Raw genomic sequence first — 19,298 nt, forward strand, 5'->3', positions numbered from 1 at the left:
CTTTTCACTGCTTGCAACAACCTTCCACCAACTCCATATAACCTCATCACATTCCACATTGCTTCCCTATCAACTCTATCATACGCTTTCTCAAAAGTTCATGGAGAAGGAAATATGACAAATTCGGAGATAATTTGTATTTTTCCTAACCATACACACCTTAGCTATTTACATTGGGTTTACTTTCGGCGTAGCTGAAATGACGAGCCAATAGTTTTTAACGAGGGTTAACTACCCCCGCGCTAGTTAGCGGGGGTAGGGGAAGGGGTAGCTTGCTATCCCTCCCCCCCACACACCGGTGATTTGCTTCACTTCACTTAGAGGTAGGACTCGACTTGGGGGACAGGGCTGGCAGGCAAATATGTGTAAATAGCTAAGGTTTGTATGGTTAGGAAAAATACAAATTATCTCCGAATTTGTCATTTGTTCCGTAACCGAAATACAAACCACGCTATTTACATTGGGTGACTTACCCCTTAGGAAGGGTGGAAAGTCCCAAGCCTTACTGACTTTGGCTTTACCCGGGGCCTCCGCCTCCCAGTGAGTAGCACTTGAGAAAAGGAGCCCCTGCACCTCATAAGTTCCTTGCTTTGCAAGGAACGTGTGGCCTACATAAGTTGTGTGTGGAGGAAAGAGCGTGACTCGTCCTATGAAGTTGACCTTGAGACCTTTAGATAGGAATCCAGGATAGGACGTTCCCAATACCACCTCGTCAGGGTATGGGGGACGCGACAGTATTAAACTTAATACTAGGAGCACAAGGAAGCATGGGTTACCTGCAGAGGTTGAGGTCAGCTATGCGGAGACCAGGATGCTGCTTCCCCAAGAGAGGGGAGGATGAAGAAAGAAGTAAGGGTCAGACATACTCTTTCATTCACGCAGACTAAAACCGGGTAACAACGGCCTCAACCTACTGCTACTTGTCCATAAAGGAGCCTGAGGTTAGACCAGCTGTTGTGCAGCCACCACAGGGCCGATAGAAAAGGTATCAAGGCTCCTGTGGGTCACGTCCTGCAGGTAGTGGGCTGTGAAGGTCGTCTGACGCTTCCAGACCCCAGCTTGAAGCACCTGCCTCACACAGAGAAGTTTCTCTTGAAGGCCAGGGACATAGCAATGCCCCTGACGTCGTGTGCCCTAGGGCGACGTGACGGAGGAGGGTCTGGTTTCAAGGCGTGATGGATAACCTTTCGAATCCAAGCCGAGATGGTATTCTTGGTGACCCTCCTCTTCGTCCTGCCTGTGCTAACAAACAATGCTCGCACTTGAGGACGAACTGCAGCTGTTCTCTTCAAGTAATACCTCAGACTCCTCACTGGACATAGTAGCAGCTGGTCTGGGTCGCTTATTACAGAACAGAGACTCACGATCCTGAAAGAGTCGAATCGTGGGTCCGGCACTCCAGGATTCTGAGTCTTGGCAACAAACTCAGGGACGAACCTGAACGTTACCTCCCCCCATCCCCTTGAATGGGCGATGTCGTACGAGAGACCATGAAGTTCACTAACTCGCTTGGCAGAGGCCAAAGCGAGCAGGAAAGCCGTCTACCAAGACAGGTGGCGATCAGAGGCCTGGCGTAATGGTTCGAAGGGAGGTCTCTTAAGAGACCTGAGAACCCGAACTACGTTCCAAGGAGGAGGTCTCACTTCCGACTGAGGGCAGGTAAGCTCATAGCTACGTATGAGTAGAGAGAGTTCCAGCGAGGAAGAAATGTCCACTCCTTTCAGCCTAAAAGCCAAGCTTAAGGCTGAGTGATAGCCTTTCACCGCTGAGACAGAAAGGCGCATTTCCTCCCGCAAATAAACGTGGAACTCCGCTATTGCTGGAATAGTGGCATCGAGTGGAGAGATACCCCTCCCACGACACCAACCACAGAAGACTCTCCACTTCGCCTGGTAGACTCCCTCAGAGGACTTTCGCAGGTGCTGAGACATCTTCTCCGCAACCTGTTGCGAAGAACCTTTCTCCGTGAGGAGACGCTGGACAGTCTCCAGGCGTGAAGCCGAAGTGAGGCTACGGCCTTGTGGAAGATGTTGCAGTGTGGTTGTCTAAGTAGCTCGTGTCATGGGGGAAGTTCTCTCGGGAGCTCCGACAGGAGCTGCAGAAGGTCCGGGAACCATTCAGCGTAATGCCATAGCGGACCTATCAGAGTCATCGAACAGTTGACCGATAGTCTGGTCCTGTTGAGCACCTTCCTCATCAGACAGAACGGTGGGAAGGCGTACACGTCGATGTTGTCCCACCGTTGTTGGAAAGCATCTTGCCAGAGTGCCTTGGGGTCCGGGACTGGGGAGCAGTACAGGGGCAGCTTGAAATTCAAAGCTGTCACGTACAGATCCATGGTCGGGGAACCCCACAAAGTCAGGACTTTGTTGGCTATTTGAGGATCCAAACACCACTCGGTACTCACTATCTGCGAAGCCTTGCTCTTGCTCAGACTGTTGGCGAGCACATTCCTCTTGCCAGGAATGAAGCGAGCTGATAGTGTTATCGAGTGGACTTCTGTCCACTTCAGAATCTCTACCGCAAGATGGGATAGCTGCTGCGAAAAAGTACCTCCCTGCTTGTTGATATAAGCCACTACCGTAGTGTTGTCGCTCATCACCAGCACGGAGTGACCCGCCAGGGTCCGTTGGAACTGCTGAAGAGCCAGAAAGACGGCCTTTATCTCTAGCAGGTTGATGTGCAGGTACCTTTCTGATTCTGACCAAAGGCCTGAGGTCCTCTGGTTCAAAATGTGCGCCCCCCACCCTTCTTTTGACGCGTCCGAAAACAGTGTCAACTCCGGGGGGAGGACGAGAAGATCTACTCCCTTTCGCAGGTTCTCGTCGACCAGTCACCACTGCAGGTCCACCTGTTCCGAAGGTCCTATTGGGACCTGTAAGTCCAGGGAATCGGATCCTTGATTCCACCGGGACTTGAGCGACCACTGCAGGGATCTTATCCTGAGACGGCTGTTTGGAACCAGACGAGCCAGGGAGGACAAGTGACCTAAGAGACGCAACCACGATTGGGCGGGAAGCTCTTCTCGCCTCAGGAAGGGTTCCGCCACCCTCCTCAGCCTTGCTATCCTGTCGTCTGATGGAAAGGCTTTGTGGAGATTGGTGTCTAACAACATGCCTAGATAAACCAGTCGTTGGGACGGCTGCAGAGAGGACTTCTCGAGATTTACCACGATCCCCAGATCCTGGCAAAGTCCCAGAAGCCTGTCTTGGTGTCGAAGAAGGGTCGACTCCGAATCTGCTAGGATCAGCCAGTCGTCCAGATAACGAAGGAGACGGATGATGTTCCTGTGCGCCCAAGATGAAATCAGGGTAAACACTCTGGTGAACACCTGAGGTGCTGTGGAGAGACTGAAGCACAGCACCTTGAACTGGTAGGTCTTGCTGTCTAGGCTGAATCTCAAGTACTTCCTGGAAGACGGATGGATTGGGATCTGGAAGTACACGTCCTTTAGATCCAGTGTGCACATGAAGTCTTGTGGTCTCACTGCAAGTCTGATCGTGTCCGCTGTCTCCATGCTGAACGGTGTTTGCTTGACAAACTTGTTCAGAGCTGAGAGGTCGATGACAGGTCTCCAGCCTCCAGACGCCTTCTTTACAAGAAAAGAGTCGACTGAAGAAGCCTGGGGAGCCGTCGACGACCTCCTGGAGAGCATCCTTCTTGAGCATGGTCTCGACTTCTGCCCGAAGGGCTAGAGCCCCTTACTGATCCCATGGCATAGGAGCTCAACGACACTGGATTCGCTGTCAGGGGAGGTTGAGATGTCGTGAATGGGATGCGATAGCCTTGGCCGATCACAGAGACCGTCCAAGCATCGGCCCCTTGTTGCTGCCACCTGTGCACGCAACTTTGAAGGCATCCACCCACAGGTGGACACGCAGGGGGACTGCCATTCCTAGCGTTTGCGGCCGCGGCCGCTCCCTCTAGGAGTCTTGCCTCCCCTGGAGGACTTACCGCCCCTCTTGTCATTGGCTGGAAAGGGCTGGGGCTTAGACACCACTTTCTTAGCTGCCGGTGCCTGCTTTGGTGTCTTGCGAGGCTGCTGCTGCGGAGCTGGAGGCTTATAGGGCCGAGGTGCAAGGGCCCTTTGGAGGAGGGAGTCCTAGCTCGACTTCCTCCACCTCTAAGCTGTGCGTTCCATGTCCTGCGGCTCGAACAGATTCCCCCCAAGGAGGGAAGCGTGCCTGAGCCTGCAGACATCCACGGCGGGGACCTTCGGGTGGATCTTCTCAATCACCGCATCACGACGCTTCAACACCGAGTTGGCCCAAAGGTTGGTAACCTGATGTGCCAGGAACTCGATGGAGCGAGTGCCCGAGAGGAGGAAGGTCTCCAGGGCCTTCCTATTGGTCTCCTTAGACAGATCCTCGGAGCGCAATAGGATGCCCAGAGAACCTAGCCAGATATCCAGCCACGAAGTGGCCTGCATGGCGCACTTCGTGACTTTCTCATGGCTCAGGATCTCCGACACAGAGAACGTCACCTGCCGGGCTGAGAGCTTCTCTAGGGGAACTCCCCTAGCGAGCTCTTCTACTGAATGATGGAGGGGAAGAGCGAGGCTAGACTCCCCCATGATCTCAAAATACCTCCTCTGCTGGAGACGAGGAGGTGGGAGGAGTTTGTTCCCGGCAGAGGAACGACTGGAGGAAGCGAGACCCGCGAGTTGAGCATTGGCCCTGGCTCTGGCACTCTTCAACCCCTGGGACCAGGGCAAAGCCGCGCTGGCCTTGGAGGGCTTCTGAGTTCCATACACCTGATCCAGGACCGTGTCCTTGCCTTCACGGGGGGTGATCACGGGGTCCATGAACCCGTTGAGCTGTCTCATCAGGCTCAGGACTTGCCAGAAGGCGTGCTCAGACTCTTGCTGGTCTCCTCCCTGTGGACTGGCAGCTAAGTCTCCCGTCTCCGGAATCTATTCCTGGGGAGATGCGTGGACGTTCTCCCGGGGTGCAGCTGGATCCTGACGAATTCGAGAAGAAGACTTCGGAATCGTCTTGGAGTCTTTAGGTTCCCTCCTAGGTGGGATACACGACCCCAACAAAGAGGTCTGGAAGGCGCCTTCCACGCGAGACGATTCCCCTCCACGAGGAGACGACTCCCCCCTTGGTGCCGAGGGGGAGACCACTACCTCACTGGATTCTCCTGAGGACGGAAAAGCCTCGTCTTCAGGAGAAGGAGAAAGCGCCTGCAAAGGGGATGGAGCCTTCCTGACGGACCTCTTAGGAACCAGCTTTTCCCTGGGAGAAGTCACCACGAAGTCCACTCCTCTTCTTCTCTTCAGCGGGGGCGAGGCCGCCGTTGGCTTGTGCCCTTGATCGGCAAGTGCTGGCTTCATAGCCTTCACTAACACCCGCATCAGAGGACCAAACCAAGACTGCCGAGACACGGACACAGAGTCCGAAATTCCCACTGGAGGGAAGGGGATCGGGCGATCCTTCGGAGTGGATACCACTGGGCATGCCTGTAAGGAAAAAGGGGAAGAAAGTTGTTCTGACCTCTCCGATGGGTCTTCCCTATCCTGAAAAAGAGACCTGCGCTTAGGCGGGGGCGATCCTAATTGCGGTCTGGCGACACGCGTCCCTGCTGCTGTCGCGAGCTGCGGAACCCGACGAGAACGGGGGTCGTGCCGGCGCGCAATTGCGCGGAGACAATCGAGCGTGGGAGCGGTCGCGCGCGGGCGTGTAGGCGAGAGAGCGCATGGGCGAGTAAGCACGTGAGCGGGTGGGCGAGCTGGCGAGTGAGCGCGTTGGCGCGTGGGTGAACGAGATCGCTCTGATGACCCCTGTCGATGGTGTCCAGGGGACCTGTAACGCGTGGTAGATCGATGGCAAATAGGCGATCGATGGCGTGTTGGTGAACGCTGGCGCGTAGACGAACGATGGCGCGTTGGGGCATGGTGGCGCGTTGGCGAGCGATGGCGCGTAGAACGCGCAGGCGAGCGACCGCGCATGGACGAGCTGGAAGAAGGAGACCCATGTCTCTCCAGATCCTCTGGGCGCCGACGCGTAGGAGAGCACTTGCGTGCAGGCGAAAAATCATGCGGGCGGTCAGGAGATCGCCGATGTTCAGGGGTTAGCTGAACGCGCAGGGGACCGTTGACGCGCAGGAGATCGCCGACGCGCAGGTGAACGTTGACGCGTCTGTGATCGCTGGCGAGCTGGTGATCACTGGCGAGCAGAAGGGCGACGCGTGGAATCCTGTGTGGGAGCTGCCGGCGCGTTGCGCAAAGGCGAACATTCACGAACGGCCTCAGGAACAGGAGGAGCGTGGGCGCAAGGGCGTACAGTAGCCTTAGAAGTACACGTAGGCGACCGCGAGGGTTGTTGCGCTGGAACAGGCTGACGAGCAGGATCGCGAGGGCGAGGAGAAGAGTCCTTGTCCAAGACCTGAACCGAAGTTCTAGGTCGCGCGGGAGAACGAGGGCGCATATCAGGAACTGGGAGCGCAGGTGCGCTCTGACGGGCAGGAGATCTAGAGCGCTCAGGAGACCGATGGCGCGCTGGGCGCACAACAGGAACAGCAGGATGTTCGGAGTCCTCAGGAGAGCGCTGGCGAGCAGTGGGGCGACGATCATCAGGAGAGCGCTGACGAACAGGAGAGGGCTTTCGATCAGGAGAACTCTGACGAGCAGGAGAGCGCCTATGCGCTAACTCTGCAGAAGGGTGCGCAGGGGAACCCTGACGCGCAAGGGAAGCACCCACACCGTGGGAGGCAACCCTTTGCCCCGAAGGAACCGTTGCCCGTCGGATGACGAGGTCAGACTGCTGTCCATCTGCACCAGGGGCAGAAGGTCTGGAAGGCGTTGGAGAACGAGATCGATCCCCGGAGAGGTCTAAGGAGGCAGGAGCTGCAGGCTGCTTACGGCGAGGAGAATCCACATCGGAGGAAGGAGGCAAAGATTCAAAAAGGTGCCTCTTAGCACCCTTATAGGGAGACGGGAGGCCCTTATGACGTACCGGACGGTGAGCCTTACGGCGAAGGCGGCCACGAGGGGGGTCGTCAGGATCATCCGTCCTTCGAAGGGGAGTCTCAGTCAAAGCGCTCCCCCGAGAGGGAGGCTTGGCAGAAGAAGAGCCCGTGGGACTCCCTTGCCCCTTCGAAGGATGTACAGAACCGCAGAGGTTTGCCCCTACCCGTCGGAAGCCTCTGTCACCACGACGTCGACGATAGACAGAGGATCTACCTCTGCTATCACCGGCGACTGCTTAACAGCGGCCCCCAACTGGACAAGGTCAAACAGGGCTTCCTTGGAGGGCAGGCCCTTCAGCCCCAAGGAAGCCCAAAGCTGAAAGAGATCATCATGAGACAAAGAATCATTATCAACAACCTCCCCCGGGGGAGGAGGGGGAGCCGCCCCGCTATGGGAAGCGACGCCCTCTCCCCCAACCCAAGGTCGGGAAACAGAACTAGGGCCTGCGCTCCCACTCAGCGGTCTCTCCTTAGGAGCCGGACGAGGGGGAGCTTCGGAGGAGGTTTGAGCGACGGAAGAAGAGTCCCGAGAGCCTTCCTCCTTCAAGGCAACCCCAGAAGGAGAACGGTCTCTCTTAGACTTCTTCTTACGCCGGCGGCCAAACTTCTCCCACTGGGAGGCAGACCACTCCCTACAAGTATTTTCTCTGTCACACCGTCGGCCTCGACACTGCGGGCAAAGGGTGTGAGGATCCGTATCCACCACAGACATGAAAGTACCGCAAGGGCGACCGGCAATACCAGGGCACTTGCGCATGATGGATATCCAAGGGTGAGGCCAACTTCAAACACACACAAGCTGAGGAAAAGCAAAAAAGATTAAGGCTGTCAAACGAGGATGATGGACAGACACGTCTGTTCATCGCCGGAGCCAAAAGTGAAGTGAAGCAAATCACCGGTGTGTGTGGGGGGGGAGGGGTAGCAAGCTACCCCTTCCCCTACCCCCGCTAACTAGCGCGGGGGTAGTTAACCCTCGTTAAAACTATTGGCTTGTCATTTCAGCTACGCCGAAAGTAAACCCAATGTAAATAGAGTGGTTTGTATTTCGGTTACGGAACAGAGAGAATTTCAAATATAGGATGAAAGCCATTTGAACAATTAGCAAAGGATAATATGGATGAAACTCAGAAATGCTAAAATTTAAGACTAGCACAAAGTACATTGGGACTATGAGGAGGAATTTCACCAAACATCAAATTTTGTGTTAAAAAGAGATTTGAAAATTGAATACTTTTAAAAGTAGAACTTTTCGAATAAAATGTTCTAGTTAACCACTAACCTTTGTTATCCTGGTGGCCTATTGGAAACATCCCTGCCTGGTGATTGCCAGACTGGGGTTCGAGTCACAAACTCAAGTTTCTTGTTATCTACCTACTGGGTAATCAGCAGCCATTGCCTGGCCCTCCCTGGTCTTAGCTTGGGTGGAGAGGGGCCTTGGGTGCTGATCATATGTATATATGGTTAGTTTTAAGGACACTGTCGCTGTCCCTTTCATCTGCCATTCATGAGATGCCTTTAAACCTTTGCAGTGTCTTGAGGTCTCCAGGTTCAACATCTGAAAAAGGAAATAAATTAATATTCTCATAATTCTATCTATATTTACATTAAGTCATTCAATACAAAATCACAAATTTTAAGTAATTTGTATTTTTCCTAACAGTACTTTTACCTCGAACTACTTTCTTAGGAGAGTCTGGGATCACCTCCCATCCGACCAGAATTTTGTGTAGTTCACCCTATTCCCGTTTTCTATGGGGGTAGTCTCTGGCGGAGTGATACGCGCCCAGAAATGACCCGGGGTCAGAGAGCATGCTTTCTCAGGTCTCGCTCCTCAGTAAGTTTTGGTAGAAAGAGGATCTCCTCTCTCTATTAAGTCCTGTAAGGCACTCGGGGAAGGACGGGTGGGCCATAACCCGCAAGTAGTTTGAGGTAAGTAGTTAGGAAAAATACAAATTACTTAAAATTTGTGATTTGTTCACACGGAGTACTTAAACCTCGAACTACTTTCTTAGGAGACTTATACCTTAGGAGGTGGGAGTGTACTGCTGGACTCAGAGACCGGGATGATGGAAGCAACAAAGGGGAAAACCTAGATAGTGGACTAGGTTCCGCTGACCCACCGATAGAAAACACTCGAAATAGGGAAGACTACCCAAAAAACTAACTGTGTGTCTAAGTGGCTTAACTCTGTAAAACAAACGCCTTGGAGACGTATTCCTTCACTGACGATGTATCCCATGGTAGTTGAAGGTATTCCGAGTCATTTTTAGGGAAGGTAGTTAGGTAACAGGGGGGGGGGGGTTAGGGAAAAGGAACCTGTGTCTCTTGGACTTACTGCCCGTGGATTCCCTGGGGCTATACCTTTAAATCTTCTGAAGCGCTGAAATGACGGGACCGAGGGAGAATCCGTCCAAGGACCTCCTCGAGCATTCCTTCAAGCAGTGAGCTGTGAAGGTTGACTGACTGGTCCAAGTACCAGCCCTCAGGATTTGGCCGACTGCCATGTTCTTCTCAAAGGCCAGAGAGGTACCCAGACCCCTGATGTCGTGAGGTCTGGGTTTACCAGGAATAGGAATTCCTACACTACTGTAGGCTCTCCTGATCACTTGCCTTAACCAGAAGGAAATCGTGTTCTTGGATACCGGTTTCTTCACCAATCCTGAAGAAACGAACAGATTCTTGACTTCGGACCTTGACCTGTACGTCCTCTCCAAGTACTTCCGTACTGCTCTGACAGGGCACAGCCGCAAGTCCTTGGGGTTGTCTGAACGTGGGATTGCCGGCACCGAGAACTTTTCAAACTTGGGGTCCCACACTGCTGGGTCCTGAGTCTTGGCCACGAAGGATGGTACGAACTTGAAGGTAGCTTCACGCCAGTCCTTCGAGTGTGACACCTGCTCGTTTTGCCGAAGCTAGTGTCTTGAGGGTGAGTTCTTTGTCTATGATGTCTTTTAGGGGTTCGAAGGGAGGTTCTGACAGCATCTTCAGGACCCTAGCCACGTCCCACTGGGGCACTCTAACCCCGTGCGGAGGGCATGATTGCTCAAAGCTCTTGATGAGCATCGAGATGTGTGTGGAGGAACCTAGGACGATGCCCTTCAGGAGAAAGACTTGACCTAGGGCTGCTCGAACTCCTTTAATGGCTGGGATGGACATGACTTCCTCGTTCCTGAGATAGACCAAGAAGTCGGCTATCTCCGGGATGGAGGCTCTCAACAGCTTGATATTCTTAGCAGCGCACCACTTCGTGAAGGTAGCCCATTTTGCCTGGTACACAGCGGCCGAAGATCGTCTCAGGTAACCCGACATCCTCGTTGCGGTCTTCGCCGAATAGCCTTCCTTCCTCAGGAGACGCTCGATAACCTCCACGCGTGAAGGCAGAGGGACCGAGGGTTTTTGTGAAACCTTTGAAAGTGTGGTTGCCGGAGAAGGTCTGACCTGTCCGGAAGGGGCCAGGGTGAGAGGCGCACCAGTTCCTTTAGGTCCGCGAACCACTCTCTCTCCGGCCACCAAGGCGCTACCAAAGTCATCCACAGGTTGCTCGCTCTCCTCACCCTGTTGAGGACTTGTCTGAGCATTCCGAAGGGAGGGAAGGCGTACACGTCGAGGTTGTCCCAGGGATGCTGGAAGGCATCCTCGAACGCTGCTCCCGGATCTGGCACAGAACAGAACACAGGGAGCTGTGCGTTTAGTCTCGTGGCGAAGAGGTCTATTACCGGCGAGCCCCACTTCTGGATCAGAGTCTTGGCCACTTCTGGGTGAAGGGACCACTCGGGCCCCACCACCTGACCCATTCCACTGAGGCCGTCGGCTAGGACGTTCCTTTTCCCTGGAATGAACCTGGCCGAGATCCTGATCTGTTTCCTTTCGGCCCATTCCAGAAATTCCAACGTGAGGCCGCACAACTCCTTTGATTTCAGTCCTCCTTGCTTCTTTATGTAGGCTACTATGGTAGCGTTGTCGCACATCAACGCCACGGTGTTTCCCCGGAGCTTCTGGGCGAACTCCAGACACACCCTTTAAACTGCCATCATTTCCAGCACATTGATGTGCAGGTTTTTCTCCTCGGGTCCCCACCTTCCTCTCGCTGTACTGTCGAGGAGGTGAGCACCCCAACCCTCCTTGGAGACGTCCGTGAAGAGGAGCATCTCCGGAGGGTCCGGTGCGAAGGGCATCCCCTCGAGGGTGTTCAAAGTGTTGAGCCACCACTTGAGGACCTCCTTCGTTTCCATGGTCACTGAAACTACTTTGTGAGGGGAGTCTCTCTGGTTCCAGGCTTCTTTCAGGTTCCACTGAACTCCCCTGAACTTGAGTCTCCCCTGAGGGACTAGCTTCTCCAATGACATAAGGTGACGTATCAGTCTCTGCCAGTCCTTGGCTCTCCTGGGCTGACCCGACAGAAAGGGCCGTAGGATCTGACTCAGGTTTTCTAGCCTCTCCGCGGAAGGGAATGCTCTCGCCAACCGGGAGTCCAGGACCATCCCGAGGTAGGTCATCCTGGTGGAGGGTATCAATTGGGACTTCTCCAGGTTGATGGTGATACCCAGGACGTTGCAGAACTGCAAGAGCTTCGCGCCTTGCCCCCTCAGTACTTCCCTTGAGTCTGAAAGCAACAACCAGTCGTCCAGGTACCGAATCAGGCGGATGCCCTGTTCGTGTGCCCAGGCTGAAACTGTCGCGAATATCCTCGTGAAGACCTCAGGGGCCGTGGATAGACCGAAGCAGAGAGTCTTGAACTGCAACATTTGGGTACCCCATTTCACCCTTAGATACTTCCTGCTGGAGGGGTGGACAGGGATCTGGAAGTATGAGTCCTTGAGGTCTATCGATATCATGAAGTCTCCTTCCCTCAAGGCCGCTAGGACCGACTTTGGAGTCTCCATCTTGAAGTCGCTTTTGCACACTAACTTGTTGAGGGCTGAGAGGTCTATGACTGGTCTCCAGTCCCCTGTCGCTTTCTCCACCAGGAAGAGTCAGCTATAAAACCCTGGGCCTGGGTTCTTGACTGGCTCCATTGCCCCTTTCGCTAGCATAGCAGAGACTTCTTCTTGTAGGGCTGTCCTTCTCAGGGGGTCTTTCGGTGCCAACCATTCCGCCTGTAGATCTGGTATCAGAGGTGGGGGTTCCGCCAGGAAGGGCAATCTGTATCCTTCCTTCAGGACCGTCACGGTCCATGGATCTGACCCGTGGTCCCGCCATGCTTGCCAAGAATTTCTGAGGCATCCCCCCACCTGAGGCTTCAGCAGGAGTAGGGGGCCTCCCTCCCTATCTCCTTCGGGAGGCACGGCCCGAACGCCCTCTTCTGGAGGCCGAAGAGGAGGGCCTGAATGTTGACTGAGTGGCTGAAGATCTTCTACAGGAGGGCTGTGACGGCTGCTGCCAAGACGTAGTAGGAGCGTCTCTCCTGGGCTGGCTAGGTGAGGCGCGAGGAGGAAGAGGGACGTCCGAAGGAGGTCTCCTATGGATGGATCTTCTTGCTGGAGGAAGTCTCGGTTCGCCCACATCCTTTAGCTTTCTCACCCTCTCCATCGCTTCCTCTACTTCCTTGAGGGGGAAGACAGTCTCGCCCCACAGTGGAAGACTCCTCAGGGACCTCGCCTCTCTGTCGGGGAGCCGCCTTACCAGTTTGCTGAGTACAGTGTCCCTTTTCCTCAGTATCCAGTTGGCGGTTTGTGTAATTGACTGATAGCACAGGAACTTCAAGCCCTTACCCCCCGAGCTAATCAGCTCTTTCAGCAGGGCCTGATTCTTCGGGACCGCTCGGTCGTGCGAGGATTGGAACGCTACCAGAGTGGCGGCCCACCAATCCAGCCAGGATGACACATGCACCAGGTCCCTGGACAACTCCTCAATCATGGCGGTCTCCGCTGGCGAGAAACAAACCGGGGCTGTGGTGGCCCTCTCTTCTGCTGCGCCTTGTCCCAAGATTGCGACAGCTGGTTCTACTGCGCAAGGGCCTGAGCGGCGTCCTTCCGGGAGGTAAAACCGCGACAGAATCTTCAGGCCCTGGAGAAGTCTAGAGGCGCTCTGGTTCTTGGGGCCTCCGCATGGTTGGCCACTACCTTGCTCACGTGTGCCAGTCCCAGCTTCACGTCTCTAGCCACCAGGAGAGCTAGTGAGGGCTTCTGTTGAATGGGCGCATCCACCATCCTCTTGAGGCTCGAGAGCCAGAACTCGTCAGACGAGGGCTCCGGTTTATCCAGCCTATGGTGTCGTCGGATGAGGCCTATGACTCTACAGTATGCGGAAACCTCCGCTGGAGAGCCCTCTTCCCCATCCTCTCTCTTGTCCGTGGGGGGTCCTGGTTCTCGTAACCAAGGACCTTCGACGGGGGAAGCCATACCAGGAGGTGGCATCTTCTTGGAGTGGTCCAATTCCCTCGTTACAGGCCGTAGGACGGGCATCGCCGCTGGGACGGAGCTTGCCCATCGAGGAAAAGAACCTCTCCCGTTCTGGACATCTCCTTGGAGATCTTGACAGAGGGACGCGGCTGCCAGACCGAAGGGGCGACTCTCCCCGCTGGGCGGGTGGAGTCGGAACCTTCGCGGCCCTATGCCTGTCCCTCGACGTCTGATGAGACGAGCTCCTCCGTCGGTCAAATCTGCTCTCGTCGATGAAACCTACTGGTGAGCGGTGTCTAGGGAGCCATCCTGAGGTGCCCGCAATGCCTGCCGCCCCCAGGAGTTGGCTACGTGGGATGAAAACCCACACCCATTCTTCCTCCGGCGAAAGACTTCTCCTGAACTTCCTCCTGGGGGACCTTGGACGTCTATCCACGTGGCGGGGTCTTGAACTCGAACGCGGGCGTGAACGTCTCCTGCGAGACCTATCCCGCCGCCTTCTACGGTCTCTCGGGGTTCCTTCATCTGATGAGTAGGAGTAGGCTTCAACCGAGGAAGCTGAGGACCTGTAGGGCCTCGTTGGAGGGTCCGAAAGTAGACGTGTCGTTGTTGGTTCTGCATGGGGCCCGGCCGACGACACAGGCTCCATAAAATCCGCCGGGAACGACGCTGACGGTGTTGGAGGGGAATGGGGGGGCTCTTTGTTGGGGAACCAAGCCTCAAACTCCTCTTCCATTCTGTGGGGTGATCTGAAGGGCGTCTTGGGAGGCAAACCACACGTGGGCGTCCGATGGCGGCGATTCGTCCTTCTCGGCCGCACCCTCAGCTGCCGACGCACCTGAAAAGCCCGCCCAAGAGGCGGGAGAAGAAACTGCTGCCGTTTTTCCCCACATAGGATCGTCCAAAGATACGGGGCCTGCTTTGTCCAGGGCCCCGTCCCCCCAAAAACACACCCGGCCCTCCCTCAGGCCCCCCACTTGCCTGGACAGACGACACAATACCACTGTCTGGAAATTCCGACTCCTGGCGAAGGGCCACCGGCCGCTTCCCCGCAACAGACTTACCTCGACCCCTACCCTGGGTAGGGGGAGAAGGCAGAGAAGCTCTATCCGACGGAACGCCGGGCGAAGCGAGAGGCGAAGAGACGTTGGGCTTCCTAGGCAACCGTCGGGCGAAGCGAGAGGCGAAGAGACGTTGGGCTTCCTAGGCAACCGTCGAGAGGATTTCTTCTTTTTTGTGCCGTAACGCACCCACTGCACTTCATTCCAGGACTCGCACTCCGGACATGTGGCTGTAGGGGAACACACACTGCCTCTACACGATGAACACAAGGAATGCGGGTCAACTTCGGGTTTTGAGAGAAAAGTGCCACACGATTTGCCGGCCATAGGCCCAGGACTACGATGGGTCTGCTCCATAACGCACTAGCAATATACCGCGAGACACAGGAACACAGAGGGAAAGGAAGGGAAGCACACAAAGGGACCACGTGGGGAACACGTGGGACACAAAGGGTCGCACTGGGTTAAGAGAGAGTGTCGGTGTGTTAACGCTGACACGACCAGAAATTTACTGAGGAGCGAGACCTGAGAAAGCATGCTCTCTGACCCCAGGTCGTTTCTGGGCGCGTATCACTCCGCCAGAGACTACCCCCATAGAAAACGGGAATAGGGTAAACTACACAAAATTCTGGTCGGATGGGAGGAGATCCCAGACTCTCCTAAGAAAGTAGTTCGAGGTAAGTACTCAGTGTTGGAACAAATAAAATTCATAGTGGAGAGAGAGAGAGAGAGAGAGAGAGAGAGAGAGAGAGAGAGAGAGAGAGAGAGAGAGAGAGAGAGAGAGAGATTACCAATCTAGAAAACTCATTTCCCCCCAAAAAATATTCAAAAGTGTTTTCCAATTTAACTCATATTTACAACTACAACAATAACCAGGTTCCTCGTTGCTCACTCCACTTCTTATTTCTCTACAGCCAAACAAATGCTCTATCCTTCCATCTGCTTCTCTACACTACACACAAATCCTATAATTACATCCTATTGTTAAAAGGATCTTTTAATCGGTTCTGTAAATACCTTTTATTATTATTATTATTATTACAAAGCTACAACCCTGGTTGGAGAAGCAGGATGCTATGAGCCCAAGGGCTCCAACAGGGAAAATAGCCCAGTGAGGAAAGGAAGCAAGGAAAAATAAAATATTCTAATTAACAGCATTAAAACAAAAGTTTAAACAAAATACGAGGATTGAACAACTTGCACGAGAATTGTCCAACTGGCACAAGTATTGGCCAACTTACACAAGAATTGGCCAACTTGCACAAGAATTGGCCAACTTGCACGAGAATTGGCCAACTTGAACGAGAATTAGTCAACTGGCACGAGAATTGACGAACTTGCACGAGAATTGACAAACTTGCACGAGAATTGACAAACTTACACGAGAATTGACAAACTTACACGAGAATTAACAAACTTACACGAGAATTGGCCAACTTGAACAAGAATTGACAAACTTGCACGAGAATTGGCCAAATGGCACAAAAATTTACCAACTAGGATGAAAATTGGCCAACTTGCATGAGAATTGACAAACTTACACGAGAATTGGCCAACTGGCACAAGTATTGGCCAACTTACACGAGAATTGACAACCTTACACGAGAATTGACAAACTTACACGAGAATTGACAAACTTACACGAGAATTGGCCAACTGGCACAAGTATTGGCCAACTTACACGAGAATTGACAAATTTACACGAGAATTGACAAACTTGCACAAGAATTGGCCAACTTACACAAGAATTGACAAACTTACACGAGAATTGGCCAACTTGCACAAGAATTGACAAACTTACATGAGAATTGGCCAACTTGCACGAGAATTTACAAACTTACACGAGAATTGGCCAACTTACACAAGAATTGACAAACTTACACGAGAATTGGCCAACTTGCACAAGAATTGACAAACTTACACGAAAATTGGCCAACTTGCACAAGAATTGACAAACTTACATGAAAATTGGCCAACTTGCATGAGAATTGACAAACTTACACGAGAATTGGCCAACTGGCACAAGTATTGGCCAACTTACACGAGAATTGACAACCTTACACGAGAATTGACAAACTTACACGAGAATTGGCCAACTGGCACAAGTATTGGCCAACTTACACGAGAATTGACAAATTTACACGAGAATTGACAAACTTGCACAAGAATTGGCCAACTTACACAAGAATTGACAAACTTAAATGAGAATTGGCCAACTTGCACAAGAATTGACAAACTTACATGAGAATTGGCCAACTTGCACGAGAATTGGCCAACTTACACGAGAATTGGCCAACTTGCACAAGAATTGACAAACTTACACGAGAAATGACAAACTTACATGATAATTGGCCAACTTGCACGAAAATTGGCCAACTTGCACAAGTATTGACAAACTTACACGAGAATTGACAAACTTACACGAGAATTAACAAACTTACGCGAGAATTGACAAACTTACATGAGAATTGGCCAACTTACATGAGAATTTGCCAACTTGCACTAGAATTGACAAACTTACACGAGAAATGACAAACTTACATGAGAATTGGCCAACTTGCACGAGAATTGGCTGAGAATTGGCCAACTTGCACGAGAATTGGCCAACTTGCACGAAAATTGGCCAACTTGCACGAAAATTGGCCAACTTGCACGAGAATTGACAAACTTACACGAGAATTGACAAACTTACGCGAGAATTAACAAACTTGCACAAGAATTGGCCAGTTGCACGAGAATTGACAAACTTACACGAGAATTAACAAACTTACGCGAGAATTGGCCAACTGGCACAAGAATTGACAAACTTACACGAGAATTGACAAACTTACATGAGAATTGGCCAACTTGCACGAGAATTGACAAACTTACACGAGAATTAACAAACTTACGCGAGAATTGGCCAACTGGCACAAGAATTGACAAACTTACACGAGAATTGACAAACTTACATGAGAATTGGCCAACTTGCACGAGAATTGACAAACTTACACGAGAATTGACAAACTTACAAGAGAATTGGCCAACTTGCACGAAAATTGGCCAACTGGCACAAGTATTGGCCAACTTGCACGAGAATTGACAAACTTACACGAGAATTGACAAACTTACATGAGAATTGGCCAACTTGCACTAGAATTGACAAACTTACACGAGAATTGACAAACTTACAAGAGAATTGGCCAACTTGCACAAGAATTGGCCAACTGGCACAAGAATTGACAAATTTACACGAGAATTGACAAACTTACATGAGAATTGGCCAACTTGCACGAGAATTGGCCAACTTGCACGAAAATTGGCCAACTTGCACGAAAATTGGCCAACTTGCACGAGAATTGACAAACTTACACGAGAATTGACAAACTTACGCGAGAATTAACAAACTTGCACAAGAATTGGCCAGTTGCACGAGAATTGACAAACTTACACGAGAATTAACAAACTTACGCGAGAATTGGCCAACTGGCACAAGAATTGACAAACTTACACGAGAATTGACAAACTTACATGAGAATTGGCCAACTTGCACGAGAATTGACAAACTTACACGAGAATTGACAAACTTACACGAGAATTAACAAACTTACGCGAGAATTGGCCAACTGGCACAAGAATTGACAAACTTACACGAGAATTGACAAACTTACATGAGAATTGGCCAACTTGCACGAGAATTGACAAACTTACACGAGAATTGACAAACTTACAAGAGAATTGGCCAACTTGCACGAAAATTGGCCAACTGGCACAAGTATTGGCCAACTTGCACGAGAATTGACAAACTTACACGAGAATTGACAAACTTACATGAGAATTGGCCAACTTGCACTAGAATTGACAAACTTACACGAGAAATGACAAACTTACATGAGAATTGGCCAACCTGCACAAGAATTGGCCAACTGGCACAAGTATTGGCCAACTTGCACGAGAATTGACAAACTTACACGAGAAATGACAAACTTACACGAGAATTGACAAACTTATACGAGAAATGACAAACTTACATGAGAATTGGCCAACCTGCACGAAAATTGGCCAACTGGCACAAGTATTGGCCAACTTGCACGAGAATTGACAAACTTACACGAGAATTGACAAACTTACCCGAGAATTGACTAACTTACACAAGAATTAACAAACTTACGCGATAATTGGCCAACTTGCACGAGAATTGACAAACTTACACGAGAATTGACAAACTTACATGAGAATTGGCCAACTTGCACAAGAATTGGCCAACTTGCACGAGAATTGACAAACTTACACGAGAATTGACAAACTTACATGAGAATTGGCCAACTTGCACAAGAATTGGCTAACTTGCACGAGAATTGACAAACTTACACGAGAATTGACAAACTTACACGAGAATTGACAAACTTAAACGAGAATTGGCCAACTTGCACAAGAATTGGCCAACTTGCACAAGAATTGGCCAACTTGCACAAGAATTGACAAACTTACACGAGAATTGACAAACTTACATGAGAATTGGCCAACTAGCACAAGTATTGGCCAACTTGCACGAGAATTGACAAACTTACACGAGAATTGACAAACTTACACGAGAATTGACAAACTTAAACGAGAATTGGCCAACTTGCACAAGAATTGGCCAACTTGCACAAGAATTGACAAACTTACACGAGAATTGACAAACTTACATGAGAATTGGCCAACTAGCACAAGAATTGGCCAACTTGCACAAGAATTGACAAACTTATGTGAGAATTTACAAACTTACACGAGAATTGGCCAACTTGCATGAGAATTGACAAACACACGAAAATTGACAAACTTACACGAGAATTGGCCAACTTGCACAAGAATTGGCCAACTTGCACGAGAATTGACACTTACATGAGAATTGACAAACTTACACGAGAATTGGCCAACTTGCACAAGAATTGGCCAACTTACA

At 51.6% G+C, this 19,298-nt stretch overlaps 1 protein-coding gene across 13 annotated transcripts in view; it reads right to left on the minus strand.

The window, feature by feature from the left end:
* Positions 1 to 19,298, minus strand: part of LOC137633460 (ADP/ATP translocase 3-like) — a 387,552-nt gene that overhangs the window by 2,024 nt on the left and 366,230 nt on the right. For 11 of the 13 annotated variants that reach the window (XR_011042234.1, XR_011042232.1, XR_011042238.1 and 8 more), the window contains one exon: positions 8,249 to 8,524. The exons of 1 other annotated variant lie outside the window; for it this stretch is intronic. Coding sequence is in view for 1 of the 12 variants with exons in the window: in XM_068365754.1 (XP_068221855.1) it covers positions 8,518 to 8,524 (7 nt within the window). In the remaining 11 variants the exon portion in view is untranslated. The remainder of the gene's footprint in view (positions 1 to 8,248; positions 8,525 to 19,298) is intronic. One more of the 13 variants, XR_011042231.1, reaches the window with a different exon arrangement.

Source organism: Palaemon carinicauda, chromosome 43 (genome assembly GCF_036898095.1).
Source record: "Palaemon carinicauda isolate YSFRI2023 chromosome 43, ASM3689809v2, whole genome shotgun sequence".
In the NCBI taxonomy this organism is placed as follows: domain Eukaryota; kingdom Metazoa; phylum Arthropoda; class Malacostraca; order Decapoda; family Palaemonidae; genus Palaemon; species Palaemon carinicauda.